General features: G+C 33.5%; 1 protein-coding gene across 1 annotated transcript; it reads right to left on the bottom strand.

Annotated features, from left to right (window-relative positions):
• Positions 1 to 1,001: 1,001 nt before the first annotated feature.
• On the bottom strand, positions 1,002 to 25,960 carry eff (ubiquitin-conjugating enzyme E2 eff). The gene is made up of 5 exons (XM_073958521.1): positions 25,413 to 25,960; positions 10,709 to 10,772; positions 6,677 to 6,708; positions 3,469 to 3,652; positions 1,002 to 3,399 (listed from the first exon to the last, which is right to left on the bottom strand). The coding sequence occupies exons 1-5, from the start codon at positions 25,434 to 25,436 to the stop codon at positions 3,260 to 3,262; spliced, it is 444 nt and encodes a 147-aa protein (XP_073814622.1). The 5' UTR covers positions 25,437 to 25,960; the 3' UTR covers positions 1,002 to 3,259.
• Between the last annotated feature and the right edge of the window lie 862 nt (positions 25,961 to 26,822).

Raw genomic sequence — 26,822 nt, 5'->3', positions numbered from 1 at the left:
TCTGAAGAAAATGTGCTTATTAGAACAACATCACACATCGTTGACTCCATTCACTTAAAAAATCCATAAATCAATGCACGGTTGTTGAATTAAGTAAGTTGTGCTTTTGCTAATCTAATTCAAAAACCGCGAATTCAATGCAAATAGGCATTTTGTATTACAAAACAAAGGGGTCGATTATGGATAGCAACCCAACTCTAGTTGCGTTGCCCACAGCAAATTTAGTGATAGAATTTTCTATTTCCACACTAAATTTTATACTTCTTTACAATTAAATTAATAGCTGAAAGTTTAAAACATTGATATTGATTGAATTTGACTAAAATTTTCGTCTTTTTGCTCATTTTAATCGCATGATTTTCTCTTCTGGCGACGCAACTACAGTTGAGTTGCTATCCATAATCGACCCCAAAATTACAGCCCCCTAAAAGTATGCTATCATAATTTGGTGTAACTAATTTCAAATTTCGAAAATTCAATTCCCATGATTTGATGTTCCCACGTCGTTGAGAATATGGAAAACGTGGGAATGGGAAACAGTTCCCATGGGAATGTTCAGAATAGGGCTGATAAATGTCAAAAATTTGTTAACCCGACTGTCTGTGAAAATATGATGGACAGCTCGAAGACAACCGACAAATGTATGTATGTGTTAGTAAATCAGAGTTGTATTTGAAGACAAACTGTCTGGTGTAAACGCCTAGTAAGACATTTACAAAGAAATTGACGTTCCGAAACGTCGGCCATTCTATAGAATTGATGAAAGTTGGTGCCAGACAAGAATGATAATTAGGCTACATTTCAGGCAACATAAATATATGTAACAAATATATATCCGTACCCATCCCCATTCCACTTAAAAATACTACAACAACAACAACGCCCACGTTATTACCCAATTTTTGAATAAAAAGAAATCATTCTTACATTCTGACAAAAACAAGAGATTTACATCTAAATGATAGACCTTATCCAATGAAAAAAGGATGATCAACAAAATGTTTTAAATTTTTATACGTTTATTATTGAAAATTATTAAAAATTAAAATACGTATTTACTTATTTAGATTACACCTAAAACAAGTGAACATCATAAATATACAGATGATGAAAAGGAGCTACAATGACAAAATTCCATTCATTGAAAAAAAAATTAATAAGATAAAAACATATTTATGTGATTTGGCCTTAGCAATTATAGAACTCTAAGCGGTGTTGTCAAATTTATTAGATGAGTGGTAACTATTTAATAAAATCACGTCATACGTTTTTCATTCTTTGCAAAATACAAATATTTATTTAAAAGGTGGAGATTAAGTGACAGCACAGCAAAAAATTCTTTAAAATGTTTAAGAAACCAAATTTCTTCCGCATTGCCGAGTATATGACAAATTTTGAAAGATTGAATTTTCTAAATTCAAATTGATAAAAGCAATGAGATTTTAACTTGAAAGTATTACGTACTTGTGAAAAAAGAAAACATAACCAGACACAATTCTTTATACAAAAAGAAATTCGTGTATTTAAGAAAATATACATTCGAACACCAAAAATTGAACTTGCAGATGTGGGGGATATGCGGAATTTATCTTCTCTGCATTACAGTTTTAATAATTGTTTCATTTCGCATTAAATGTGACAATTTATTAACAGAAGTACCGTACCATTCATTTAGTTTTATACTAAAATTTGGTATGAAAATAAAAATGAATAAAACAACATTGGCAGTACTTCGTAGAAATCCAGAATTAAAGCATAAGCAGTCAAACATTTCAGTACATAAAAACAATGCCAATGCTTCTGATATGAACATTTTGAATAGAACTGTTGGTGTCAATTTTCAATATATGGGTTAAAATTTCAAATTTATTCGTAATTAGCAGCATTCATATTCCAGGTTTCCAATATGTCATTGGAAATATGGTTATCCCCTTAACTTAGTTATTTAAATACTGTCACAAACAGTAGTAAAAATAATACATCGCCTTGCATGAAGATGAATTATTCTATTTAATTAAACGTCTTTTTAGAACCCCCATAACATTTTGCTTCAAATTTATAGGGGGAAAAAGAAAAGCTGCAGTTTGTTAATATCATGTTTCATTGTTTACTTTTCTAATTTATGATTGATTTGTTTTTCCATTGTAAATACGACAAAGGGATTAAATATGTAAAAATGGGGAAATGATTCAAGGCTGAATGCAAATCTTAAAAGTGTTGATCTTGTATTGGTTTCTTAAAACTCTTCTTTTTTACAGATTACTTCTCATTTATTATTTAGCTTTCCTCTATTTTCTCTCTTCTTTGTTTTATGTTGTAAACTGAGTAAATGAATTTATTTATTTTTTATTATTGTTATTAAATGTTTAATTTTTTCTTTTTCACATCGTTATGCCTTTGCTTTTGTTCGTTTATTAATCATATTATGTATGGTATGTATGTTTGCGTGTACGTGTTTTTGTGTCTTTTTAAGGGGAGGAGGGGACCTTGAGAAGAAGGGACTTGTGTGGTGTTGCAATGTTTCGATTTGTTTGGTAGTGTATTTGTATTTCTCTTTTTATTATAATATATATATATTTACTGTTGCTGTTGTTGCTTTTATTTACTTTAATTGTAACTTTTTTTCTTTTAAGAGCGCGTTTACACATTACATAATTTTATTTATTTTGTCGCTAAGTAGTAAGTTGTTGTTGTTGTAGTGATAGTAGCAAAATTCTTTTATCATTTGTTTTTTTTTTTGTTTTCCTTTATTATTATTATTTTTGTTTAATCCTTCAAATCATCTTTCTCTTTACAAAACACATTTCTTGTTGCTGTATTTATTCTTTCTTCAATATATTATGTTGTTGCTGATGCTGTTGTTGCTGCAATTGTTGTTGTTGATGTTGTTCTCAATATTATTATTGTTGTTGCTGCTGTTGTTGTTGTTCTTCTTCTCCTTGTAGTTGTAAAAGTTTATCTTGCTGTTCTTTTTATTATTGAATTTATTTAAATAGTAGATGCTGTTGTTGTAACCATTTGACGACGACGACGACAATAATATTATAATTAAGTTGAAATATAAGAATAAGAATAATGATGATGACGACGTCGGCGGCGACGACAACGTCGGCAACATTAATGGCGCCAACGACGACGACAATGATGGTAGTGATGATGATGTTGAAGACGGTAACGACGACGACGGCAACAACAGCAACAACAACGATGACATCAACATCGACGACGACGACGATTCAATTATACAAACTGGAACGCATCACATAGCATACTTCCTAGTCCATTCTCGTGCCAATTCATTATATTTTTCCCGATCAGTTTTATATATTCTTGCAATCTCTGGAACAAGAGGATCATCTGGATTTGGATCACAGAGTAGAGAGCAAATTGATAATAAAACTGAAAAAAAGGAAAGAAATAATGTCATTAATATTTACTTCTATAAGGAATTATGTAATTTTTATTTACCTTTTGATATAGTAAGTGCTGGCGACCACTGAGATCTCAATATATCGAGGCAAATAGATCCATTACTGTTTATATTTGGATGGTATATACGCGTTGTAAAAGCCACTTTTGGTGGTTTGAATGGATAATCTGTTGGAAAGTGAATTGTTAAGAAAAATACACCACCTTGGTACGGGCTGTCAGGCTAAAAATATATAAAAAAATAAATAAATAAATGTTAAGATAAGAGAAAATATATATGTATGTATAATATAGATATTTCAATATATGAACGATAAAATTACATGGAATATAATTTTTATTTCATAAGATTAGCTATTTCTATTAAATATTCTAAATGTGGATTATGTGGCCAGTTTGGCTGGTGTCATCACGAATTTAATGTTGTAATAACCAGACTATAACGTGGAAAAAAAGATGGAAACATAGCCGATAGAATTGTTTGTTACTGTGTTCCGTGTTTGTACGCAATGCCGAGTCAATACATAACCTTATCTTAGTATTCCTTCATCTTCACATTATTTCTACGTCTTTCATAACTGTCTGCATAATTAATCTCATCTTCCCTTTTAATTTCTTGAATGTCTTTCGAGACAGCTTCCATCCTTGAACCTAATGAAGCTTTTTACAGCTGCTTTACTTGATCTTTTGGTGGGTGGCATCGTAAGCTAATGTAGCAATGCATTACAGATTGTTTTCGTTAAATAACTTTTTTTAAAATTTTCAGGAATTGCTGCGACAAAAACGACAGAAAAACTGACGAAACGGCCAAAGACTGTCACCCCACCATTCCATTCGACAACAATGACAGGGATGGATACTACAATAACAATAAAGTTTGTAGCAATGTTTACATTGTGAAAGGAACGAACTAGAAGTGGACGTGATGGACTTTCTTTTCTAATTCGACTGTCGGTGCAGTACACTAAATACATAGTATATGAGGATTGCAGTCATATAGAAGTACATAATGTGTACATTAGGATTATGACTTTTTGACCTTTTTTTAAAAAAATATTTCCTGTTGCGAGAATGAATGAAATTTTGTCTATTAATAATTAAAATAACTTTTACTTCTCGGACCGATGAATTCTTTTAAACATGTAAAGCATTCAACTGTCATGCCCCCCAAATTTCACAGTAGCCGCGAGCATTTACCAGGACATCATAACTGATGCAGTCACTCACTATATACTGCTGGTCGAATGCCAGAAATTCATATCCCCCTAAGAGCTGAGCGTTTTATTTTACCGTCATTTCATAGATCACCGATTAGGCAAATTTGTTTCCCAAAACGCGAAGTTATCCACAGCGTTGGCCCAGAAGGAATCTCAAAAGTTATAATAAATCAATAATAAATGTAATTGAGTTTAGAATTTATTAAATATGTCTAGTAATATGGACACCTGAAACTAACCGATGGCGGTCAGACTCCGACCCCCAAATTAACCCAAAATGTTTGGCTGTTGTTGTTGTTGTTGTTGTAGCCACGCAAATATTTTCTTTCGTGTATTATTTTCACGATAACCCTTTATATCCAGACTCAAAAATTCTGCAACCTGGAATGGTTGTGTCCATAAAGAATCAGGAGACAGGTTGGTTTGTGGCTTAAGCTGGGCAGCTAAACAAATGCAGTGTATCGTGGGGTCCCAATCCACATGCCAAGCATCTGTTGGGTATCGTGGCAACAAGTCGGGCCCGATACGAATTGAGGCGGTTGCATCGCCCGGATCTGAACTGTGTTAAAACCATTCGTGTTTACCTTGGAAGTTGGCGTTATTTTGCTGCGATGAATGGGTGGTGGTCCCCAAGTACGACATTCACACAGTCACTGTCATCAATAGAGACAAAGATAGTGCACTACTGAGTGAACTTAACCCACTCAACTTGTTCTTATATGGATTAACGAATTTTTGAATTTTGTTACGGAAGAATTAGACCCGAATATTGAAAATCATAAGTTTTAGCTGCTACAATAATATTGGCTTTGAACCTTATGTTGGGCAGACATTAAGAGTTTGGTTTCGTTTGGCGGAAGAACTCCAACACAAACACCTTTTTAAAACTTTATCATTTCATAATTCAGTTCCTAATGAAATAAAACATATTGGAAGAGAAATAGTTTTCGGTTCCCTTATTGAAATTATATACATTTAATAGCGTACATTGGGTGGGGCATTTTCTATCATATGGAAAAATATGAGAATATACTCTCTGGAGATAATCGGGGGTTTTTACAAGAATTTAAGTAGCTGTGTGCAGCTAATTGCCAATGGTAGTATATGAGTTTTGCCTACTGTAAAATTAACTTACACGCATAACCTATTTTAGACGTGTGTCTATTTAAACAATAGTGGTTCGTGTAAAAATGCATTTAATTATGAAATACATTATTACTCTTAGTAGGAATGAATAAATAATCTTTAAAACGTGGTCAATGTAAATAATTAAATTTACTCGCAGTATTTGTGTAACAAAATAATTTACAAGTATGTATAATGTTTTCGACGAAGGAAAAAGGTCGAAGGGATGCATGTACCCCTTGACTTAGCGATTTTAAGGCATTAATATTTAATAGAATTATAGGTAAGGGATGAGCTGCTTACGAGTGAATCGATTGATTCCGGGGTCAGTCTTTGGGCAGATGACTTTAGATCAGGGCTGCGCGTCTTTGCAAAGACAGTATACTCATCGATTCCACTGAGTTGTCTTTGCATTTGCTTTTCTTTCTCACGTGCGTGAACAAAAACAAACAAAAAACATCATTTGGTTGTTGCTTTTTCAACTCATACATTCACACTTGCATTTGTTTTGTTTGTATTTATTTGAAACGATATTGTTGCGCTAGATGCAGTTTTGTAGAGCTACAATATTGCTGAATACTGCAAAGCAAAATTCCAATTAGATTCTGAGATAAAGCCCCGAATAGTGCAAAAAGGAATCGTTTTAGTCCAGTTTAGTTGAGGCCATAAAATCCCAACTGGATTTAACAACACAAGATCTAAAATAGGGGTTTGTAGTCTCAATGTAATTTCAGAAAATGCATTTCTAAGTTGGTTGCATTTTCTATGTTGCACATTTAATTTAATTTTTATCAAAAACGTCAACATTAAACCTCACAATAGACTTCCTTATCAGCAAATTGGTAATCTTAATTATAATTTAATACTATGAAACAATTTATTTATTACGCAATAAAATATCTTACCGGTCCCATTATTGTTGCTTGCCAGTGAAATACTGAAATAGAAAATGATAAATAATTTAGTTTTAATTTTAAAATTATAATTGTATTTTTATTTATAATGAATATATAATGAATAAGACTATAGGGCAGTTGTATTAGACGATATCATGAGTACGAAATCTAAAAAAATGAAAATTTTTTCCTGTTAACAGCACATATGCAAATATGCGTTTTAAATTTTTAATTAATTTAATTTATTTCGCATAATGGTAACCAAGCCTTAAAGGCCATCCCTTTTACAGAAAATAGCTTTACCTAGACTACTCTAGTACCTAGATTAAATCTTAAAACCAATAAAAATTTATTTTTTACGAACAAAAAAATTGGACACGTAGACTACTCCGAACAGATAAGTCAAATATATAACAATATCAAAAAATATAAGATTTTTTATAATATGATTATTTGTAATAACAATTAGAAAAACAAAATAATTGAAAATCCCTATAAAACCCAGCTAAGCAAAAAGGGCAATACAAAATCTGAACCATGTCCACAATTTTTGTGGGGGAGTTTCTGTACAATTGTTAACCCCAAATGCCAATCCACAGCCAATTCTGACAAAAAATTAAGACAAAATCCTCAAAACACCTGAAATCGGGTGGTACCGCTATATGGGGCTATAGGAAACAATAAAATATTCTGAACTAAAGCGGAATAATTATTTTCTTTCCTGTTCACAATTTTAGGCGGAGTTATTTCGTGACCATTGATACCTAAATAAGGTAATAAAATATAAAACAACAAAAACAAACATTGTTCCACAACATCCCATACGGGACAAGGGAGACTTCTCTCATATCAATGAGTGCACCCCGATTCATATTTAGCTCAATGATATGGGACCTACTGTTTATCGCCGAGTCCGAACGGCGTGTCTTAAGACACCACTTGTGAGAAGTTTTTTAAGAGCTGTGTCTGGTTACCCTAAAATTTGTAACAATTTGTACCAATTGTTGCTGGAAGTCGTCTGTTAACACAAAAAACCAGCAAAAGAGAGCGATTCGAGAGAGACATTTTGACAGTTCTTTCACTGAGAGCTTGCAAATTCTTGCTGGACAAATTTCTTCTAGCAAGCACTTGCAAGCTCTTCTTCTTCCTGAAAACAATCAATCAGCCGTTTTTAGTTTTTTGTTGATTTATGTTTGTGAACATTAAAAACAATTTTATTGTGGAAATAACATAGTCTAATTGTATTGTTTTATGGAGAACTAATTTGTAAAGTGGAAAAATACTTTTTTGTTTCATTTTCTTTTTTATTTTAAATAAAATACAACGTGTTTGCTTCCTTTGTTGGCGGACAAATTGTTCTGTTTTGGCAAGTCAGCTGATTGCTTGCTGGTTTTTGCTGGGAAGGTGTCTGTTTACTTTTTACAATTTTCTAGCAAAAGAGAATAAAAACCCCTTACTCTCTGAGAAAGTTCTTGCTGGACAATTCTTGCTGGGAAAGTAACCAGACAGACTTAAGGCTGAAATACTCAGGAAATGTCGCCAACATTACTGAGGGGTATTTTGCCACCGTTGAAAAATGTTGGATGTTGCCTGGCCGGGGAATCGAACCCCTGACCTTCTGCGTGCAAGGCGGTCGTGCATACCATTGAACCACGGTGCAATATAAAAAAATGTATTCAATCGGTCGAGAACCTTATATGGGGCTATATCAAAGTATGGACCTATGTTTTTGGTGGAGAAGTTTTGTGACCACTGGGAACCTCAAATATCGAATTGCAGATACATGGGTGAAAACTGTAGGTATAATCCAAAAAATCGAAAATCGGGAAGTTCCGATGGACGTATGTTGACAGTTTTTCGAATTACAGATAGTTCGGTCAAAAATTCCGAAAATGGGGAGGCACCGTTTTATGGGGGCTATACAAAAACATGGACCTATATTTACAATTTGTATAGGGGGGCTATACAAAAATATGGACATATGTTTACAGTTTTTGGAGGAGATATTTTGTGACAACTGGGAACCTTAAATGTTAAATAACAGGTAGTTCGGTTAAAATTCTAGCTAAAATCCTCAAACTACCGAAAATCGTGAGGTATCGCTATATGGGGGCTATACCAAAACATGGAACTATGTTAACAGTTTTTAGAGGAGATGTTTTGTGATCACTAAGAACCCCAACTGTCAAATTACGAACTTGACCTGCCTATGGAAAAAAGATACTCGGTTGCAAAAATATAGCGCTCTAGCTCAATTATTGCGAACGCTAGAGTTATTACAACAGACGGACATGGCTTGATAGTCTTAGAATTTTATGCTGATCAATAATATATATACTTTATATGGTCGTCGCAAATGATTAGTTCGATGTGTTACAAACAGAAAAACAAACTTAATATGCCCTCCAAACTATGGTGGAGGGTATAAAAATGAACCCATATTGGTTTTGGTTTCATATTCATGTATTATCATACAAATCTGAAAAGTGTACAAAGTTTCAGTTCGATTGGTCAACTGCTACTGTGTTAAAAATGAGTTACTAGATTTGAACTAAACAGACAGAAACCAATGCAAGTTAAACAAAACACTGTAAAAATAAAGGAATAACAAGTTCTATGATAAATAAATAAAAAAACAACAACGTTGTTCTTATTGAAACTGTATTTAGCATTCATAGAACTGTTTTAAATGTTGAAGAAAAAAAACATCCAATGTTTCACGAATTGTACTTAGCATTCACGGAATTGGTTCTAATGTGAAGAAAAGGTCGGATCTTTCATCACTTCATTGGCAACATTTCATGGAAGTGGTTCCTTGATTTCATCGGACCTTTTGCATTGGTTCTAATGAAGTGATGAAAGTTCCGATTCACTGCCATAAATGCAAAGTAAAATTCGTGAAACATCGGATCATTAAAAATGAAATGATAGTCAAGCTTGAAAAGATAGCGACCTCGTGCTTTACTATCGTTTCATTTTTCATTTTATCTGAAACATCGGATCTTTTCAACATTTGAACCAGTTCGATGTACACTAAATACAATTTCAATAAAAATAAGGAGTTCTCAGTGGTCAAAAAAAAAAAAAAAAAAACTACAGCATTTTTTACATGTAATTCGAATAATTTCAGTTGTAATTCGAAGCATTTCACATGTAATTTGAGAATTCCAATTGAATTTCGAATTATTTCATTTGTAATTTGAATTTTTTCATTTGAAATTCGAATTTTTTCATTTGTAATTCGAATTGTTCCATTTGTAATTTGAAAAATTGAAATTCCAAATTAAAAAATTCGATTTACAAATAGAAAAATTCAAATTACAAATGGAAAAATTCGAATTACAAATGAAATAATTCGAATTACAAATAAAAATACAAATTACAAATGAAATAATTCGAATATCAAATGGAATTCTCAAATAACAAATGAAATAATTCGAAATCAATTGGAATTCTCAAATTACAAGTGAAATGTTTCGAATTTCAAATGAAATAATCAAATTACAACTGAAATTCTTCGAACTACATGTGAAAATGGTGTAGTTACTAAGAAATTAGAAAGAAATAAATAATTAAAAAATTAAGTTACAGCGTTTTATTTCATAGCCTCAATAAGTATGTATATTCTTCTTTATGTTGGAACTCTCAAATAAAACGCTTGCATTTAAATTAAAAATTCGTGACAAAATTAGCAAGCGTTAAATTTGATATATTTTTGTTTTAAACATTGTTTATTTCACAGAACTAGAATCCTCGACGTGGTCACTATGTTTGATAAGTTCTGAATCTCAAAGACTGAGTAAACAAGACGGATAAAACCATTCTTGGGAGTTGTAGAGTATAAACCGAAAAGTAATGGGAACTATCATCCTATCTATTAACTTTAAGAACAACAAATTTATTCTTCTGTGATATGCTGACTAGAATTCTGCGACAATATCTGAGTATATTACAGAAATAAATTGATGGTACGCTTATGGAGCTATTGCGATAAGTATGTATTAATCTTATGATAAATTATATTTTAACAAATTTACTTACAATCGTCGCCAACTGGACCAGCAGAACATTGTGCAGGTGGATCTCTGCCCAAATCTTGTAGTTCCTAAAATAAATAAAGATACAACGTTATAAAATATAATAACAAAAAACTCGAATAAGGTAAAATGCAAGATCGATTGGTGCGAAAGGTGACAAAAATGAAAAAAAAGTTGTAACATTAATGGAAAAAGAAAAAAAATATATAGCGGTTTTCACGAATCCCTGTAAATTGGTATTATAGATCTAGTAGATGTAGATCTTGTAAATATTGTAGATATACAACTGTTTACAATACAACAACAATATATGTATATGAAAGTTTAATTCACCACAGGGTCTTTAATTTATTCCACCAAAAAGCTGTCATTTTCGTCTGAGTTGTTTTTTACGTCAGTGTGATCTTTAGTGGCGAACAAATGTAAAAATGAAAACAATAAGAGAATGGAGGCCAAGAAGAAGCTAATTTTTAGGAAAAAAACTGAAATTATAAGGTCGACTGACGATGAGTTTGAGATGTTTTGATTTTTTTACAATATTCACACAAAAAGACGTTCACACTTCGTTGTAAAAACCCCTAGTACACATAAAAAGAGTTGTAGATCTACCACCATAAGTGAAAACCGCTGCCCCGGCTAAGATTTGAACCTGGGACCTCTCCAACAAACTGACAATGTTGCCGACGTCTTAGCGTTCTAAGCCACTGCCAATCTATCAAACTTCCGAACTGGAAGGCATTTCAATTAATGAAGGAAAAAAACCTTCGATTTGTATATGTGTGTGTATTGAAGAAGGATTCTAAGAAGACCAGAGACACTAGGCTGACTTGATAGTAAAAAGGCTTCAAAAATACTTCACAACCAACTTCGTTGTAAAAACTCCTAGTACACATAAAGAGTTGTAGACCTACCACCATAAGTGAAAACCGCTGCCCGGCTAAGGTTTGAACCTGGGACCTCTCCAACAAACTGACAATGTTGCCGACGTCTTAGGGTTCTAAGCCACTGCCAATCTATCAAACTTCCGAACTAGAATGCATTACAATTCACGAATGAAAAAAATCTTCGATTTATATATGTGTGTGTATTGAAGAAGGATTCTAAGAAGACCAGAGACACTAGGCTTGCTTTATAGTAAAAAGGCTTCAAAAATAGTTCACAACTGCAAATTTCCAATAAGTTTAGTATATATACAAGTTTTCAAACTCAGTATTTGTCTAGCACCACATCTAATATGCCTGATGAGATGAATTAAACCACCAGCGAAACGATGGTCGCATATTGGTTGGATGTGTGTCGACTTCGCTATATATCACTTTTTCAATACAAACTCCTTATGTCATGAAAGCTCAATTAATTCAACTAAATAAAACCGCTTATATTTTTTATTTTAAACTTCCAGTCTTAAACGAATACCATTTTATCGGTTTACTATGGTGCAGTCACCCATATGTGTGTTTCTGTAACTATGTGTCATAAAGCAAAATAAAAAATAGATTTGTGCAATGAAGGTAAAAAATGCAAGAAAAATATCAAGAAACCGTAAAAAAACGACAATAAGCAAACATTTCACACGCACGTCGTCTTATTCCACACATCCCACCACTACTAAAAATATAAAATTTAATACCCCCACCAAAAAGTCATGTAAAATTTCTGTATTAAAAAGTTCATTGGCCCTGTTTTGCACACAAACAAATACAAGTAAAGTTGATTTTTTTGGCAAGAGATGAAAAAAAATGTTTGCCTAACAAACCCATCCATAATCAGATTGCAAAACCAAAAAATGCATATGATGCCACATTTGTACAGTGGAACAGCAGAGATGAAACAAATAACAAGTAAATAAAAATGGCGTTAAGTTTGGCCGAACTTTTCATAACTTTCATAACAAATTATAATGATGGCTGGATGTGGCTAAAACTTCAAAAATATCGAAAATAGGGCGGTATCGTTCTATGGGGTATATATTTTATACCCTAACAAAGACAAAATACCAAATGTCAATTATTTCTGTTGGACACCGTTCTATGGGAACTATACGAAAACGTGGACCTATACCGAGAATTCACTGCAGGAATGCTTTATACGCATTACGAAGAATATATACCAAACTTTGGCAATTTCAGTGGAATAATGCGACAAAAACCTTAAAAATACGGAAAATTAGACGTTACCGTTATATGGGGCTATTTCAAAACGTGGACGTGTACCGACAATTTCTAAGGAAAAGTTGTGTAACTCCAACGGAACTAAATATCAACGGAACAAATATCGCTTATAATAACAAATCGGTTTTAGCGACCAATTCCGTCGGTCCCTTGGCCGTCGTACTTTAAAGGGTCTCCGATGAATAATTCAGTGTGCTACAAACGGAATGGCAAAGTTACAATACCATGCATTTTATGGTGGAGGGTATAAAAAGATTTTTATAACAGTGAAAATAACTGGTTGGTATGAAAGAGTTTTTCCTGACAAAAGGTGACCAACTATACCAAATATGCTTTCGAATGTGAATATAAACGGACACAAAAGACATCCCCTGCGTCTAGGAATATTAATTTGTATAAAAAAGCAAGATAGCGCAGAGTGTTTGAAGTTCAATACATGAGCAGAACATCCCATCAGCTGTGGAAAATTCCCTGAATGAATGCTATCCACATTTTCAGAGTATTTCCCCTATAAAAAAACTTCTTTTGGTGGTGCCGCCGTACTATGTTCCACCCCATTCGGACTCGTTGATAAAAATACGGTCTCATATCAAAATATAACCGGGATGCAATCTGGTTTAGGCATTTCTCTGAGCATTTCAATACCAAACTAGGTTGCTGACATTGTGACAGTTTATCTTGTAACCTTTTAAAATTCTACCGAAAAAGGTCATATGAAGCAGTATATATAAAAATTACATAATATACACTAGAAAACATATTCCATTATTCCATTCTTTTTAACTAAAAATAATCTCTTATGCACACTGTCTGCCTCGTTGGAATTAAAAACTTAGGAGGATGACAATTTAAAATAAACTAAACAAAATTTTAATTTCATATAAAAAGTGTACAAGTGTAACATTTTACACTTTGTTTCCAATGCGACTATGCGTTATAAGAATTGTGACGACATGAAGAAGGCAGAAGAAAGCACACAAGCCTACATTCTGTTTTTATTTCCTTGACGTAGAATGAAAACAAAAGCAAAGAAATCTACCACATTTGTACATACATACATACAATATAGAAAAATATGTTATACGTAGTAGAGTAAGATCAGGAAGGGGTAGCACACCATTATGCCTCATAATACATAGGTTATATATATCATCATCAATTCACATAAACTGACAAACATACATAACAAATAACGTACACATAGCTGGTTGGATATTATAGTGTATGGCTGTATAAAATTCGTCCATCAAAAATGATCAACGTTGACAAAACGTCAGCAATGACCAAAACAAAAACAACATTGTGAATAATAAAATCCGAAGAAAAACAACTAAAAAAAATGTTCTAACTCAAATTATTTTGAGATTTTTGAATTTTAACAGCAATTTTATGTGGTGACGTCCACTGGTATTTCTTTGTATTTTATTTATCGGAAAAAAGAAATTTTGTTTTGCTGGAAGGTGCCAATTAATTGTTAATGACAATTGGGAGAAAAAATATTCAGCTATGTGAAATTATACCATTAGAATATATGTATGTATTTTTTGTTTTGAATGGGGAATTTGTTTGGAACTGTTGTAATCTAATAATTCGATCAAATCAAATTTTCATCAAAGGGAATATTCAATTAACTTTAGTTTTCAGATTAGCAAAGTGGAATATGTCTGTAGCATTTAAATTAATATCTTAATAATTAAAAATGCAAGCGTTTTATTTGAGTGGTCTCAGACGGTCATTAAAGGGATATTTTTGGTTCCTTCTCCTATAAAATGTGATAGTATCATATCAAAATATTCTACAAATTTGTTCGCCATTAAACCTAGCTTCTAGATTACACCAAAACTCTATATCATACCTAAACTCCAGAAATATGCTAAATAAAAACACATTTTATGGTTAAGGTCGTACTTCATGTGAGTTTTGCCAAAATTGGCATACAAAACATCATTTTAGATGAATAGCGTCAATGACGATTCACTATAAGTCACCAAAAAATTAAATCTCTATTTGCATTACATACCAAGGAAATATCGGTATCAATTTTGCCAAAAAAAAACAAGAAGCTAAAATAGGAGTGCAAGCTTCTACATTTTCTACAGTTTTGGAAATATTTGAGTTAAGATTACTTGGAATCCTTGCACTTTAGGTATATGGTGTCTTTGGCAACTTTACTGCCAAGTATGAGTCATAAAAGTGGTATTTTTGGTCCGTTTTTCCACCAATCTTTAAAGTCTCTTATAAGATGTGGTCGTATAAGATAAAATTATTCTAGATATTTGTTCGCCATAAAATTTTACTATAGGTCCTAGAATACATAAAACTCTAAATTTTACCAAAACGCCAGGAAGTTACCCAATACACTATTCTGACATTCTAAATCAACGAATATGTCTATATATTCGCAAGACAAAATAACTCATAAAAACGAAAAGTGAAAATATGTGCAGGATGTTTCGATGGAAATTAGTAAATCACTTTTCCTTTTTTATGAAATCATAAGGTACACGGCCCAACTCGATCTTACTCACAACTATTTTCAACATACATATGTTGTGAAAATTGACATGGAAAAAAATTGTGTAAGGACGGACATCAATTATTAAAAAACGCGCACTTCATTGGCGACAAAAATATTTAAAAACCGTTGTTTAGTTTGTATATTACAACATAAATATTGAGAAAAAAATACAATTTCCAAATAGGTTCACTTTTTTTATACCCAGTTATTAAACAGGAAACTTATATAATTTTTCATAACTACACGCAGTGGGATCCTTTAAACAATATTTGACACTATTTAGTGTAAATTGATACAATTTTTGGCAAGGTTTTCCGGAAATTTGGCCACTGTGCGTCGCAACTAGGGCCACCCAGCAAAAATACCCATTACAAAACCCCTACTAACCCATTATTTTAACAAGAGCACGTCACGCGATATACGTAGTTACTTTTTGGCCCCTTATATAACTAGTTTGAAAAGTAGTCACGACATTTATTAACTACTTATTCAAATACTAATTTAGGTGGTCAAAAAATAAATTCTTATTTCGCGCGACATGCCCTTGTAAAAATAAGGGGTTAGTAGGGGGTTTTGTAATGAGTATTTTTGCTGGGCTCATGGGAACATGTTGCCAAAAAAGTAAAACCGATCCCAGACTAGTCCTTAAATTGCACTCTTTCCAAACTTCATGTGGAAGATACCCGAAACTGTGGTCCGTCGTTGTGGTCAATATCCGCCATAATCAGAGTCAATAAGAAATAATACGATATGAACGTCTGGACCAAACCAGTTTTTCCCTTCGAGAGTTACCTTACGTATTAACTAAGTTTAGTTGGTTCCGGAAGGCTTTTTTGGAGCTTATGGGTCATTATCTCAAGAAGTATACGAAAAAAAGGAAAAGCAAACCCCTCTAACGTTAACGACCCCCGCAAACGCTTTGCGAATGTGCACCTTGAATGTCCGAAATCTCTACAGTTTGCGCACTGCCGAATGTACATGGTAAGTATAAAGCTGATGTTATCGGTGCGATGAAACGAAACATAAACTAGGTATTGGATTTGGTGAAAATCGGAGGCTTAAAAAATTGATCTACAGATTCAGTCCAAGCACCTAGAGACAGCATATAACCGCTGCCCTGACCATGACTTAATATTGTTCTTAGAGATTTTATTGCAAACATTGGGGAAATAATATCTTTGGTCCAACGGACGGTAAGTTCAGCCTTCATGGGGTAACATTCGACAACGGAATGAGGCTTATCAATATTGAGGCAACAAAAAAATGGTAGTCAGTAGCACCAGGTTCCAGCACCTTGACTTACACAAGGTCATGTGGATGTTCCCAAATGGGAAAACCAGATTGATCTTCTCGTGATAGACGAGATTTGATTGCGTTAGATGTTCAATCTATTCGAAGACGAACATCGATTCTTTGTAGAAGCCAAGGTACGCACTCAATCGTCCTAATGTTGTGGTGAAAGTGAGATCTAACACAGGACAGAAACTGGATGTAGAAAATCTGGAAACACAAGAGCTCAACTGACCCATGTGGAAGAGCAATGGCAAAGAATAGCCCACTCTCTTCCAACTTACGCAAAATCCATACTTGGATACAAAAAATCACCACCTAAAAATCCATGGTGCATGCTGCACGTCCGGTGTCCCGTGCACAAAAAAGGAGAAAAGATTGTTTTGTGCCAACTACAGAAGCATTAATAAGTCTCCTAACCATCACATATAAAGCGCTGTCGGGCATATTGTGTAAACGGCTAAAATCGAAACCACTGAAGACCAAATCTTTACCCTAAGCCAAATCCTAGAGAATATGTATCACCTATTCGTCGACTATATAGGCGTCTTCGACAGCCCACTAATTAACTGAGTACTTCCTCTAAATTACATCTATTAATAATAGGTTTATATTCTTCACCTTTTCCTACACAAACTTCACAAAGAAATGAATGACACATGCCCAACACTCTGCACGATGTGCATATATTAAGTGTGTCTGCGTACTCGATAATTTGTAATAATTATTACAAATTATTACTGAATGTTGTTTTTTAACAAATGTTCAGTAAAAGAGAATGAATTGAGAAACTTGTTTTGAAATTTTTATTACTGAGAACTACTGAGAACTTATAATTTTTACTGAAAGAATTTTGTTCAGTAACATTTTGTAGCTTTAGGCAGTTGTCAAAAGTTTAAAATATCCAAATATCATAATCGTAAATATTAATCAAATTGAAAATTTTTACTGAATGTTGTCTTTTTTACTTTTTTAATTTTTCCTTTGAAAGAGTATAAAATGTTTTACTCTCTAAAAAGAACTTACTGAGTAATATTTACTGAGAAAGTACAAGGACAAACCTATTATATGATTGTGACAAATATAGGCTGACTTCCGTATCGTCAGTTGCCTTCCAAATGACTGAAAATTTGCGAATTATTATGTTTCTTAACGCCGTTGTGTACTTAACTGCAAAGCTATGTGTTTCAAAACACATTTTTAACGCAGGTACATGTAACATTTTTATTTCTGATACATTTAGTTGCATTTTCGAGGAACAATGTATGAGTGTGCAACTGAAATATTTTGACGACGTTTAAACAATTCATCTATTTGTTCAGGTATTGCAATATATCCAATATAACTGAATCAAGAACGACTCATTTTACACTTTACACAATTTCCTTGGTCATTTATTGGCATTGTCACTGTGATCCTACCATGTTAGCCATCAAAAGTGTCAAGACGAACGTTGGGCTTATGAAATTCGTTTATGCCTATTGAATAACAAAACAGCTGATCCATGACAATTTCATTATAAGCAAAATTTCTTCAATGCAAAGCCAACCAACCAACTAGAGCGTCATCAAAATTGCCCACTTATAAAGAGAAAACGAGCCTTCATAACAGCAACTTTAAAAAAGAAAAAATCGATATTTTATTTATTATTTCTTGTAATGACCTTAACTGTAAAACAACAAATAACATTAGAAGGTCATTCAATACATTTGTTATTATTATAGCAAAGGCATATAAATATATTTACTAATGCACGACGACTAACACCACGCTAAGATGTGTCATTTTATGATTATTAGTAAATCCCAAGTTGCAGTTGTTTATGAGATAAAGAGATAAACTAATAATAAATTTTAAAAACAAATATGCTTTTCAAAGCATACGAACATTGTACAATAACAAAATGTTTGCCATATCTTCTCAACATTAAATAAAAAATGAAGAACAATTATGATGACTCACCAAAAAAGTGAACAAAAGACACAAAGAACTACTACCGGTAAGCGAATATGAGAACAGCCAACTGGCTAGTAAACATCTACGACGTATTTCTACAAATATATATACTTGAAGTAATTTAGAGAAATCGCTAGTATGAATATTAACCACTTGCTAGAAAACAATTATCGTCACAACATACAAACTTAACAATATAGAAGAAATTTCAGAAAATAACCTAAAATGCCAGCCAAAAGTACCGGAAATTGAACGTGGACATCAGAAAAAACTTTCCCGGACATCTCGTTACTGCAACCGCTCTATAAAGATATACTGCTTGAGGCGGCAGAAAAATATGAGCTTCACCTAACCACATCAAATGGAATTCAATATTTTGGTCAGTGTGCTCAAGGTAAAAAGATGGTTGGTTTTAGCACCTGAAGTGGTGCAACATTGGCACAAATGAGGATGAAACCTGTCCGAGTCGTGTTAATTTTTTAAGCGAATAATGCCAGAGCGCCGAGAATCACCACCACAGTTTTTAATGGATTACATTGCTAATTTAATATGTAAAGCCCAGTAATCCAAATTTTTGGGTCTGAACGGAATCTTGTAATGATAAAACTGACTGTTATGTTCCAGAGTCTGCAAGAATCATATTTCCAAATTATTACAATTTTAAATACACCTTAAAACTAAAGAATTTAAACCATTCTTTAAAGAGCATAAAGAATTTAGGGTTATCTTTTAAACAGGACAGATACAAAAATTGTTTACGCGAACAAAAGTAGGCTGACTTTCGTATCGTCAGTGGCTTTGTGTTGTTTAAACTTCGTCAAAATATTTCAGTTGCACACTCATACAAAAATAAAAATGATACATGTTAACGACCCCCGCAAACGCTTTGCGAATGTGCACCTTGAATGTCCGAAATCTCTACAGTTTGCGCACTGCCGAATGTACATGGTAAGTATAAAGCTGATGTTATCGGTGCGATGAAACGAAACATAAACTAGGTATTGGATTTGGTGAAAATCGGAGGCTTAAAAAATTGATCTACAGATTCAGTCCAAGCACCTAGAGACAGCATATAACCGCTGCCCTGACCATGACTTAATATTGTTCTTAGAGATTTTATTGCAAACATTGGGGAAATAATATCTTTGGTCCAACGGACGGTAAGTTCAGCCTTCATGGGGTAACATTCGACAACGGAATGAGGCTTATCAATATTGAGGCAACAAAAAAATGGTAGTCAGTAGCACCAGGTTCCAGCACCTTGACTTACACAAGGTCATGTGGATGTTCCCAAATGGGAAAACCAGATTGATCTTCTCGTGATAGACGAGATTTGATTGCGTTAGATGTTCAATCTATTCGAAGACGAACATCGATTCTTTGTAGAAGCCAAGGTACGCACTCAATCGTCCTAATGTTGTGGTGAAAGTGAGATCTAACACAGGACAGAAACTGGATGTAGAAAATCTGGAAACACAAGAGCTCAACTGACCCATGTGGAAGAGCAATGGCAAAGAATAGCCCACTCTCTTCCAACTTACGCAAAATCCATACTTGGATACAAAAAATCACCACCTAAAAATCCATGGTGCATGCTGCACGTCCGGTGTCCCGTGCACAAAAAAGGAGAAAAGATTGTTTTGTGCCAACTACAGAAGCATTAATAAGTCTCCTAACCATCACATATAAAGCGCTGTCGGGCATATTGTGTAAACGGCTAAAATCGAAACCACTGAAGACCAAATCTTTACCCTAAGCCAAATCCTAGAGAATATGTATCACCTATTCGTCGACTATATAGGCGTCTTCGACAGCCCACTAATTAACTGAGTACTTCCTCTAAATTACATCTATTAATAATAGGTTTATATTCTTCACCTTTTCCTACACAAACTTCACAAAGAAATGAATGACACATGCCCAACACTCTGCACGATGTGCATATATTAAGTGTGTCTGCGTACTCGATAATTTGTAATAATTATTACAAATTATTACTGAATGTTGTTTTTTAACAAATGTTCAGTAAAAGAGAATGAATTGAGAAACTTGTTTTGAAATTTTTATTACTGAGAACTACTGAGAACTTATAATTTTTACTGAAAGAATTTTGTTCAGTAACATTTTGTAGCTTTAGGCAGTTGTCAAAAGTTTAAAATATCCAAATATCATAATCGTAAATATTAATCAAATTGAAAATTTTTACTGAATGTTGTCTTTTTTACTTTTTTAATTTTTCCTTTGAAAGAGTATAAAATGTTTTACTCTCTAAAAAGAACTTACTGAGTAATATTTACTGAGAAAGTACAAGGACAAACCTATTATATGATTGTGACAAATATAGGCTGACTTCCGTATCGTCAGTTGCCTTCCAAATGACTGAAAATTTGCGAATTATTATGTTTCTTAACGCCGTTGTGTACTTAACTGCAAAGCTATGTGTTTCAAAACACATTTTTAACGCAGGTACATGTAACATTTTTATTTCTGATACATTTAGTTGCATTTTCGAGGAACAATGTATGAGTGTGCAACTGAAATATTTTGACGACGTTTAAACAATTCATCTATTTGTTCAGGTATTGCAATATATCCAATATAACTGAATCAAGAACGACTCATTTTACACTTTACACAATTTCCTTGGTCATTTATTGGCATTGTCACTGTGATCCTACCATGTTAGCCATCAAAAGTGTCAAGACGAACGTTGGGCTTATGAAATTCGTTTATGCCTATTGAATAACAAAACAGCTGATCCATGACAATTTCATTATAAGCAAAATTTCTTCAATGCAAAGCCAACCAACCAACTAGAGCGTCATCAAAATTGCCCACTTATAAAGAGAAAACGAGCCTTCATAACAGCAACTTTAAAAAAGAAAAAATCGATATTTTATTTATTATTTCTTGTAATGACCTTAACTGTAAAACAACAAATAACATTAGAAGGTCATTCAATACATTTGTTATTATTATAGCAAAGGCATATAAATATATTTACTAATGCACGACGACTAACACCACGCTAAGATGTGTCATTTTATGATTATTAGTAAATCCCAAGTTGCAGTTGTTTATGAGATAAAGAGATAAACTAATAATAAATTTTAAAAACAAATATGCTTTTCAAAGCATACGAACATTGTACAATAACAAAATGTTTGCCATATCTTCTCAACATTAAATAAAAAATGAAGAACAATTATGATGACTCACCAAAAAAGTGAACAAAAGACACAAAGAACTACTACCGGTAAGCGAATATGAGAACAGCCAACTGGCTAGTAAACATCTACGACGTATTTCTACAAATATATATACTTGAAGTAATTTAGAGAAATCGCTAGTATGAATATTAACCACTTGCTAGAAAACAATTATCGTCACAACATACAAACTTAACAATATAGAAGAAATTTCAGAAAATAACCTAAAATGCCAGCCAAAAGTACCGGAAATTGAACGTGGACATCAGAAAAAACTTTCCCGGACATCTCGTTACTGCAACCGCTCTATAAAGATATACTGCTTGAGGCGGCAGAAAAATATGAGCTTCACCTAACCACATCAAATGGAATTCAATATTTTGGTCAGTGTGCTCAAGGTAAAAAGATGGTTGGTTTTAGCACCTGAAGTGGTGCAACATTGGCACAAATGAGGATGAAACCTGTCCGAGTCGTGTTAATTTTTTAAGCGAATAATGCCAGAGCGCCGAGAATCACCACCACAGTTTTTAATGGATTACATTGCTAATTTAATATGTAAAGCCCAGTAATCCAAATTTTTGGGTCTGAACGGAATCTTGTAATGATAAAACTGACTGTTATGTTCCAGAGTCTGCAAGAATCATATTTCCAAATTATTACAATTTTAAATACACCTTAAAACTAAAGAATTTAAACCATTCTTTAAAGAGCATAAAGAATTTAGGGTTATCTTTTAAACAGAACAGATACAAAAATTGTTTACGCGAACAAAAGTAGGCTGACTTTCGTATCGTCAGTGGCTTTGTGTTGTTTAAACTTCGTCAAAATATTTCAGTTGCACACTCATACAAAAATAAAAATGATACATGTTTGCTTTTTTCCTGCGTTAAAAATGCGTAATTTTGACGTTTTAAAACACGTAGCTTCGCAGTTAAGTACTACGACGTTAAGAAATATAATACTTCACACATTTGCAGTCATTTGCCAAGCAACCGACGACACGGAAATCAGCCGTACTTTCCTTAAGCTTTAAAACGATACCTATATTGACCAAGTAAAAATAGGAAAATGTTAAAACATATACCCGGGAATGCCTATAATATCGGGAAGTATGGACTTCCGCAATCAAAGCTATATATCGTTGTGATCAGGATCGGCTGACTTCTGTATCGTCATTTGCTTTGTGTTGTTTAAACTTCGTCAAAATATTTCAGTTGCACACACATGCATTGTTCCTCGAAAATGCAACTATATGCCTATTTTTGACGTTTTAAAAAACGTAGCTTCGCAGTTCTTAAATACAAGGGCGTTAAGAAACATAGCACTTCATACATTTGCAGTCATTTGCCAAGCAACTGACGATACGGAAGTCATCCATCCTCTGGCAATGTTATTTTTACTTTAATTGAAATCTTACGGTAGGTGGTCATTTCAATTACTTCTTCAAATACACTCCCAATCATGTACATGGTTACTTGTCGCGAAGAAAACGAATACTCGTTCTACACAATTAGATATTCAAAACATCTGGTAGCTCCTCGATACTAGGTCCTATTTGATAAAAAAGAAAGATCAACTCAGCCCATCAAATTGTAAAAGCTGATAAGATTTTTGTGTACATTGTTTTTTTTTTTTTTTTGTCTTCTTCAGATGAACAACAACACAAAAATGTGTGCGTTTGTGTCACGCATGAGTTTTTGCAAACTATAAATCAAAAAATACAACTCTGTATTTTATAAAATTACTGAGTAACGTCAACAACAGCACAGAGCAACACAAAAACTAAAAAAATAACAAAGGGGAAAGAAAGGGACAACAGCATCAGAGCAGATTAAAATAAGAAATCGCAAAAAAAGAAACAAAAACACATCTTTATAGATTTTTTTTTGAGTAATAATTTATAAGATTTAAAAACTCCTATTCTGTGGATTACAACCGCCCCCTACAATGGCATATTGCGAAAATCACAAACCAAAAAATCCTATTGGAATTAAGCCGGCTTTGCAAGAAAACAAACAAGGGCGTAAAACAGCTGCGACAATAGAGAGCGAGCTCTTTATCACTGTTAACGTTGCTGTTCACTGCTATTCTGCTTGTTTGCCCATCCGTCCGTCTGTTTGTTGGTTTGTCAAAAACAACAACAAACAAAAGGGAGACAACACTATTTCAAACAATTTGGCCTTTGAGAGAAAGCTATACGAATTGTGAGAAGAAAAGAAATAGAAAGTAGACCGACCCCCGACGAAAACCAAACGAAGAAAGCAAAACAACAAAAAACAGCTAACGTCCCTGTTAAATGTGACGTTTCCCTGCTGATGTTGTGAACAGTCCACGACGACGCCAACGTCGTCGCCTCGGTTCTCATTGCTTATGATTGTACTATATTCTAGAAGTTTTTCTTCGTTTTTTTTCTTTCCAGCTCCCAGCGATGGCAGCAGAAATCAATTAAAAACCCCGCATTCAGAAAAAAAATAATTACAAAAATATCCTTCCACTACTCCATCCACAAGACAAAGTAATGACAAACGTTGACGTGTTGTCACCACTGTTGTTAGTGTTTGCAATTTAAAGAAATAAATGTTAGGTTAGGTTCTTTGCATTTTAACAGACTGGTGGCGACTGAGACAACTTGTGCCATGACTGACTAACTACTGGAGAGTATTCACTTTGTCTTTGCTTTGTGTGTTGTTCTTGTGTTTTTGCTTTTGATAGCAACAGAACTGCTGCCATAAAAAACGTACGGAAAGACTGATAGCTATAATTGCTGTGTATACCACGAAAATTGGGTAACACCTTTTAGGAAAGAGCAGAAAAAACATTGCCATTGTGTTTCTATTTTTAATTGTGGCATAGATGGAAGAATAATATTCCTTGGTCACATTCATTGAAACCGGCTTCATCCGCTTTTCATTTCAGACACTTTACAGTGCAAATTCTTCATTCCATTTGTGTGGAATACAAGAAAAAACAAAAGTCCATCATCATCAACTCACACACGCACAGGAAATGAGGGGGTCCACATGCAGAAAATAAAAATTTTAAAATACAATATTCCCCCACACCGCCGTAAACCACACTTTTTTAACAAATTTGCACGGAACTTTTTGAGCAATTATCCATTTTGCAAAGATCATTGGACTTTTCACTTGTTTTTTTTTTTTTTTTGTTCATTTAAGTTCGTCGTCACCGCCATCCATCCACCACAATGCATCATTTTTCCCTTATTTGAATATCCATTAATATTTTTTTAGCAAGCTTTAGCAAAAAAAATATTAAAAAGAAAAAACTTCGTGCCGTGTGTGCGGTGTCTCATCGGTTGGGCTCTTCGGTCGGTCGCCCATCATTTTATTCGATTTTCCCCGTCATTTTTATTCGCTTCTCATTTTTTACACTCCGAGACGACCGACGACGTTTCACATTTCTTTCTTGCATAAATTTTTTTCTTATGCGAATCAAAGGCATTTTTTCATTCTTGTCACCGCATTTTAAATTTCAATTTTTTCGTTTAGTCCTTCAACAATTGCATCGTTCTTATTGAAACATTCTCCAATTGCTCTCACATACCTTATTAATTCTTTTTAACGCCATTTTATGCTGTTAAAAATTTGATTACAAATTTTCTGTGTATGATTTTTCTTTTTTTCCACGAGAGGTTGAAGCCGCCACTGCTCCTCACCCAATTGTTGTGTAGCAAAGCTCACCAAACAATCCGAATATCAATAAAAATTTATTTAATTCTATTCAATATTTCTAATGGAAAATATTTTAAAGAAAAAAAGAAACGATGGAAATTTGTGAAATTGCTCTTTTGTCAGAATTCAGAGATTTGGCAAATGAATTCGATGTAGTAACGACGAATTCACAATTCTTTGCACCACACAAATCGCACTTGATTTTGACGACTGCCTTTACTAACGAACGTACAAAAGACTCGACTCGGTTAAACGACGAGGCTAATATAGTGTTGGCTCTTTTGCACAATTATGCTGTTGTCTCGCTCATTTGACGGATATAAATACCGATTATCATTGAAAATAAAGTCAAATAACCACTTTGTGGGGAAGCTCGTCGCAAAGCTTTCTATTGTCATTGGCCTCTACACTATTATGAATGTCGTATGGCGTATATTTTCAGAGGTTGTTTTCTAGGCGTTTACACCAGACAGCTTTTCTTCATTGGAATAGTGATTTCATCCTGCCATCATATACGAGAAGGCTTAAAGCCCATTTTACGTATGCACATTAAATGATTTCGTTTTACGAAATCCTAGAAACAAATGAGGTGTATTTACATCTGTTTTTTCGTCATTTGCTTACGCACACAATCGCAAATACACATGATACAATAACACATACACACGCACACAATTTTAATGCAGAAAATTAAGAATTTCACAACACAAACTTTACACGGTATGTTTTTTACATATGAGTTGTCACTTCTGCCATACAAAATGTATATGCAAAGTGACAACTCATATGTAAAAAACATATCGTGTAAAGTACCCATAACTTGACTTACCCTGCGTTTACAAATGACAGGACAGTTGAGTTCATGTATTGATTGTCAAAAACACAAAACTTGCCTGTGTGACGTAGGCGTCCAGACAACTGCAAAAACAGTTGTAAAATTATGTATGAAAATCATCGATTCCTTTTCGTTTTTCGTTCACATATTTTGTTTTTGTACATATTCTTTTGTTTTCAGCACATTTGAATTATCATCTCACTTCTTTTTCACAAAAATGTCAAAAATTTGTTAACCCAACTGTCTGTGAAAAAATGATGGACAGCTGGGAGACAAACGACAAATGTATGTATGTGTTAGTAAATCAGAGTTGTATTTGAAGACAAACTGTCTGGTGTTAAGGTCATGTTTATATTATAGCCTTTTGCAGGGTTAACCTTCTTAATGAGGATTTATTTGACGTATACGCAAAGGAATTGACATTTGAAATCCAGTGGGTTTGTTAAA

The sequence above is a fragment of the Musca autumnalis genome, unplaced genomic scaffold, assembly GCF_047663935.1.
Source record: "Musca autumnalis isolate F117 unplaced genomic scaffold, ASM4766393v1 scaffold_1, whole genome shotgun sequence".
Lineage (NCBI taxonomy): Eukaryota > Metazoa > Arthropoda > Insecta > Diptera > Muscidae > Musca > Musca autumnalis.
The sequence above is the reverse complement of the archived record's forward strand: the minus strand, read 5'-3'. Positions and strand labels throughout refer to the sequence as shown.

Coding starts and splice junctions, on each gene's coding strand:
- eff (XM_073958521.1), bottom strand. CDS start 25,436: ATGGCGTTAAAAAGAATTAATAAG. Junction 10,773..25,412: donor CGTTAAAAAGAATTAATAAG/GTATGTGAGAGC, acceptor TATTTATTTTAG/GAACTACAAGATTTGGGCAG. Junction 3,653..6,676: donor AAGCAACAATAATGGGACCG/GTAAGATATTTT, acceptor ATATATTTTTAG/CCTGACAGCCCGTACCAAGG.